Genomic DNA, 6,720 nt, shown 5'->3' with positions numbered 1-6,720 from the left:
CCAAGTAATCGCCCAGTGCCACAATATGGGATCGATCGCGGCTGCGAGGCGAAAGTGCTAACCACCCCACCTCGAAAGTTGAGCAACGAAATGTTAACACAACCCGGGATTGGTCACCGAGCAAAGCTCTTGCCAAAATTATCCCTCCCCCCTATTGTTTTGATTACTAGCGACGCCCCTGGAAAATTATACTCTGAGGTCAGGTAAGGGAAACGTGTCACCATCTTTAATCTTCGGGGGAAGTAACCGGAAAATGAACAAGAGGGACAATGAATGGAGATTAATTCCTCCAACACCCTTTGCACGTCCTATAATATTGATAATAATAAATGGGCCCCCGCCATGAGCTTGCCTTTATTTGATGAAACATGAATTTGAAGACTTCTTTGTTCTTTTTCGCCAATGGTGTCAGATTAAAAAGTATATCCGAAGGCTCTGAAAATCTCTCCCTGATTATTTCCAGACACCTGAACAAAATGATGAATACCCATTTAGTATCGAAATCATTGCTTGAAGCATTTACCTGGTATAGTTATTTGGCAGTCCGACAGAATAAAACCGATTAAAGCATTTCGTTGAGTTTTAAATTATGTGAAATCAATTTTTAACTTAAGAGTAACAGACTTCAAAATAGTTTAAAATTAAAACATTGTTTGATAATAATGAAATTATATCCGGCGTGCGTGCGAAGGTTGGACTAATTTAAAGGTCTGTCTTGTGGCGTAATATATAATTTTGTGATGTTTAAAATAATATAGTTACCCAAAACAATTAATTTCACTATAGATAAATTGTAATAGTATGAAGATATGTACCTTTCGCAATTATCCAATATATCATCACTTTCCTCTTCGTTCAGTTGGTTCTTCAAAGCGAGATCTAAATTCAAACAGAGTATTAGCACTTGATGTATTGAACATGAGTTATTGTCACGTTATGTGACTCAAACCGAACACGTATTTTAATTCGAGAAACTCTACTATAATATTTTTGAGACCAACTTCATTATTAGCAACTACCAGGAATGTGCCTAATGCCATTTGTGGAAACAGGTTAATTTGTCTTTTGAAACTAGTTGAATAGAAATAAAATCCAAAGTTAGCAGTCAAAGCAGGTTTAATTTCTTAAATTTTTTGCTATTGTTGTGTTGTAGACTAAAAGGAATAGGTCCAGACATAAGGTTCTCCGATTTAAAGGGCCCTCAACCGAACCCTGTTCTGAATTAATTTTTTTATCTTTCAATGGGGAAAGCTACCTTCGTCTATGCTTCAATTTCTATTTCAAGGTTTTACAACGCCTTTAAAATTGTTAAAAAAAATGAAAATCATTAGATTCAACAGTGTCAGTCTGTGCTATGGTGTTTTAAAATTTAAATAAAAATCTAAAAAATAATCGATTTTTTAAAAATAAATGGCAAACATTTATTAACATAAAAACATAAACTAAAACAGAGATAATATTGTGACTTTTGGATAAGCAACTTATTTCATTTATCCTTTGAAGTCTAAGAATTCTTCCTAACCCTTAACCTTTGACTGCCTTGTTAATCAGATCCGAATTTTTCAAATGGTGATATCAATGTTTGATTTGTTTGATACTTTAAATTTGCCAAAGATTTCCATCATTTGCTTATAATTTCTGGCTTCATTAGTTCTGGCTTGTCTCTAGCGTTCCCAAAATGAAACAAAGGAATATCAGTTGCAAGATTTAAGACACCTGTTTTCACATGTTACGAATGTTTATGACAGGTTCGTTAAGATAACTCGGAGTGCTACTTATTTTTTATTATTGTTCTCAGCCAGCAGAGCACGCCTTGGTTGGTGTGTTAAACACGCATTGGAATATAATTAATAGCCACGCTCACACTACACTCTTCATAAAAATTTAAAACACGTAAGTCCACAGAAAATATAGAAGATTAATTGGTTGATTTACTATGTTTTTCGTGGAAAGCTTACTTTACAGGGGAAGGGTTCCACAGTAGCAATTTCTATAAATAATAACGTCTCTCACTAGATGGAGGTACGCGCGACCTTTTGAATTTTCAAAACATATATCTGGCAAACCAACAGCCGCTTTTACCACGCTTCGGCCGTGAAAAATGCCCAATTTTGTGTTGTGCTAAATTGCAAAGAAAGAGGAAATGATAAAGATGTAAGTATTTTTTTAATAATAAATGAAAATTATTAACAATCAATTAATTTCCTCATTTTTACGTGTATAAGGTATCATATCATAGGGTTCCACTGCCCATAGGCATGACTATCTTTACAAACCAAAGAAAAATATTTGTGTTTGCTTTAAACATTTCAAAGTAACGGATTTTTTAAGTTGAAGAGCAAATGGCCAGAGGCATTTGAAAAGGGTGCAGTACCATCTAAATTTTCTTGGGACGTAAATGGTGCTATCAACTTTACACAAAACGCTTTAGAAAATAATGCAAATCCAGGTCATAATTTAAATGATCAACTTTATGACAAAGAGTTAATGTTTTAAGTCACTGACGACCAACAATTGCCAAATACCAATTAAAAAGACAAAATCTTAGCAATGCCTAATGAATCAGGCAATACACGAAATATTTCCGATAGTACAGATGATATTCCTTTTAACGGAGTTAATGCACAAAATAGTTATTCTGAAAATTTGGATATAACAATGAGGAAATATGAGCAACTTGAGGAAATGCAACGAAAGATGAACCAACGGGAAGTAGCTCTGGAAAAGGCTAACGAGAAAGTACGAGTCCAAACAATCAAGCTTAATTCAACTGAACAGCTGTTAAATGAAGATATTATGATGAGGAAATTAGCCGAAAGAAAACTGAAAGAGTTGAAACTTAGTCTAGATAATATCAAAGATAACGACGAAGCCATTGCATTTTACACCGGTTTACCAAACTACAAAAGAGTGATGGCTTTGTATGAATTCCTAGACCCAGGTGATAACGGTGAAAATATTAAACATTGGAAAAGTAGGAAAGCTTCTGATGGTGTCAACGCACCTCCAATAGTTGCCGGTCGCCCTTGAGTTTTAAAACCAGTTGATGAATTTTTTATTGTACTTATGCGTTTAAGAATCGGGTTATTTGTCCAAGATCTTCAATGTCGCTAAAGCTACTGTAAGTAACGTGTGTAATACATGGATTAACTTCATGTATCTTCAGTTGGGACAAATTAGTTTGTGGTCCTCACGTGAACAAATTGATCAGACCGTGCCCAAGGAATTTAAAACGACATATCCTTCTACGAGGGTCATCCTCGATGCTTCGGAAATTAAGTTTGAAATACCTTCATCGTTAGTGCTACAATCAGAAACCTACTCCAACTATAAGTCAACCAATACCTACAGTGGTTTGATAGGCATGAGCCCGAATGGCTACGTTACATTTGTGTCTTCACTTTATACGGGCTCTATATCGGACAAAGAAATAGCAAGAAGAAGTGGATTTCTTCAATTAAAATTCAATAAGGAAGACAGTGTAATGGCCGATAAAGGCTTCTTAATTGGGGAAATGTTTAGTGAAGTTAATGTCAAAGTAAACATTCCACCATTCTTGGAAGATAAAGACCAATTTTCCAAAGAAAAGTTGGAGTTAACTAAAAAGATAGCAGCTCTTAGGATTCATTTTGAGCGTAGAATTCAGCGTATCAAAGGCTGGCATATATATGATAGACCTATCCCAATTAGTCTAGCACCAGTTATCAACCAATTGTGGATTGTAACTGCAATTTTGACAAATTTTCAAAAACCCATTATTAAAAGGAAGAACAATACACTTCTAACAAAAATTAACGAACTGGATTTTTCTGAACTTGACTGTCCATTAAATGAATAAAGTTTTTAAAATTGTGTTTTTTTAGTTAAATACATACATTTTTGTACTCATTATTAATTTATATTTTTTATCTAATTCATTTACGAAATCCATTGAATAAAATCTTAAAATCAAATAACACCTTCAGAATTTTTAAACTGTAGGAACTTCGACCATAGATTAAATATTCAATTAAAATAGACAGAAACTTGGGCAATTAAGTTTTAAACATAAAGGAGCTTGAAGATTTTTTTTAATTTTTAGGAAGATGGGCTATTTTTTTAACATATGAGTAATAAAAATCTGTCTAACTTTTCTTCAAAGACAACCACATGTCACGATAAAAATGCATTCTACAAATAATTAATCCTTTTGGTAAATATATTACATAGTCGCACCAAGTTGGACCTGTTAATACCATTTGCCCCATTATTTGATGAAAGTTACAATGGTTACTATGTAATGTAACCTCCACATTAATTTTTACCAAATGACCTTTCGCTCGTTCTATAAACTCACTGGGAGATTTATCATGCAGTGTATATGCTGACTTAAGTTCAAGAAGTCCATACGGTGGATCCTCTCTTGAATCTCAGACTAATCCATCGGTGGATGTCCCGAGCCAACACTTAGTTGGGTTGACAATGAACCCAGAGGTGTGAACTATCACATTTTGTCCGAGGTTATTCATTTGGTTAATGTTTTTACTCCTTGCAACAGGATCCATCGTCTTGCCATATTTAATGGCGTTTACTTAGCTGAGCTTAAACTGGTACATCTATCATTTTTCCTTTTAAGGGAGTTTGCTTGGGCTACCGTTAAAGATAACTTCTATTCCTGGATCAACAATAGGCAGTTGGTACGAAAGTGGCGAGTTTTTAACTTATTTTCCCATTTTTGTATTAGTCCAATCAGCAGAATTAGTGGAAGGAATCATCATGTTTGCTGTCTTGAAGAGCGAAAAGTAATTTGTTGACATCTGCGTTGACAGCTGCGTTAACAGCAGTTTTATCCCCTATAATGGCCCTGGATTCATAAATTCGACAGTTCATTGGCTTAGAACTTCCGCATTCTTTTGGAGATTGAAAATGTACATCCATTTCGACCAGTGGTCAAATAGATTTGTCCCTGGGACGACCCCATTCTGGTATCTTGCGTGTGCAAAATACTTTTTCTTTATTTTCAGCTGAAGTTGGGGGAACAATTTCACTTTGAATGCATTCCAATTGCCTCAGGAAAGCTATCAAATGGTTGCAACTTCCTGATAGCCCTGCAGCACATTCGCAATAACCATCAATTATTGGGTTATTACTACCTGACATATGGTTTATCAGTCTTATTTTTACTGTGGTAGCATTTACCTTTTACGTAAACAATGCCATTTTCTATAATAGAATGAAAATTTATATAAAGATTAAATATTGAAATCAGAATGACTGTTAAAATAAAGCAAACATACCTATCAGTGTTGGTAACCATTGAATCTTTGTCAACATAACCTTCGACGAGAAAGTTATAGCTACGTCTTAGCTGCCTATTTGTGGTATTAATTTTTTCATTATATTAAAATATATCAACTTTAGAAAATTAAGGTATACTTGCTAAAGATTTCTTATAACCAGTTATTAAAAATATCAATCTCTTGTTTATAACCGAATTTAAAATAATTTTTATTATTTTCTAATTCTTTTACAACATTTCACTTCACATTCGAGAAATTTACAAGCCTAGGGAGTGCTGAAGAAATAGCAGACGATTTTTAAGGTATCCGATGGTAACGCCGTCTCACGAAATATTTTAGCGTTAGCTCAAATTGCTACTATGCCATTTACCCCTGGTAGCGTACTGATGAGCAAAAAATAGTATATTAACCTATAGGCCTGTTTCAAAGACCAGTGGGTGAATATATTAATTTGTTGAATAATAACTTTATCTAAAACTATCCTCGTCTGCAACTTTTTTTCTTAAGCTTAGGAGACTGGGAGAAAATACGACGTAATGCCGCGGGAAAAATAAGTTAACATCCTATAAGGGTACGTTTCCCATAGATTGATTTGCTTTAAGCTTTAATCTCGAATATTTGACACCATTGACGTAAAATTAAGATCCTTTACGACACAGTTCCTCGATAATCTAATAACGGTTTATATTTTCCGCTTCCCAGAATACTTACCGAATGCGTTTCTATACGTGTATTTGGTAACTAGTTCACTGATGTCAACTTTTGAATGGTCATCCAGTTGATTTATCTTCTCTATCACTGACAACACGTGGCGCTGCATGTTTTGGTCCAAGGCAGACAAATTCTTGTTGTGGAAAATTTCACCCAGAATTCTTCTCCTTTTAAAGTAGTCTTCTTCACCTCTTAATTAATTAACGGTAATTCAGTGGAATATTTAATAAGCAAAATCTTCGAACATTGATACATTTCGGGTAATGGGGGGCACGTGTTCCCTTGTTCACCCTGGCTACGCCACTTGTGGGAAACTTTTCATTTTAAAACCATCGCCTAATACTTCAAGCGATCTGCTTAAGATTTTCGTTACGTAAATCACGCTGTCTGAAGACGTGGTGAAAACAACAAAGCAGACCAAAGTTTGCAATGAAAGAATCAGAGTTGGATGCTATAATGCCATATTTCTATAAATATCTGATCACATTCTTGGTTACTTCATATTAAAATGAATTATTATATTTTTTTATTTATAAGATCATTCGTGGCTTGATAGAATTTTTCAAAATTTAAGAGGAATTATAAACGTAAAATAACAAGTTTTTTGATAGTCAAAGCGATTTAACTTGTTTTTAATTCTAAAAATTATGTAGATTATTAAGTTAAGTTTTACATGATTGAACAGGATTCCAATGTCACACATTCATTAGGAGAAAGAAGGCAAGGCTTT

General features: G+C 34.2%; 1 protein-coding gene across 1 annotated transcript; it reads left to right on the top strand.

Annotated features, from left to right (window-relative positions):
- Positions 1-3,154: 3,154 nt before the first annotated feature.
- On the top strand, positions 3,155-3,838 carry LOC149957385 (uncharacterized). The gene has a single exon (XM_090167010.1). It carries the CDS (start codon positions 3,155-3,157, stop codon positions 3,836-3,838), a length of 684 nt encoding a protein of 227 aa, XP_090023136.1.
- The last annotated feature ends 2,882 nt before the right edge of the window (positions 3,839-6,720 follow it).

This window comes from Leiobunum rupestre, chromosome 2, assembly GCF_980474605.1.
Source record: "Leiobunum rupestre chromosome 2, qqLeiRupe1.1.hap1, whole genome shotgun sequence".
In the NCBI taxonomy this organism is placed as follows: domain Eukaryota; kingdom Metazoa; phylum Arthropoda; class Arachnida; order Opiliones; family Sclerosomatidae; genus Leiobunum; species Leiobunum rupestre.
This window is presented reverse-complemented; position numbering and strand designations above follow the sequence as displayed.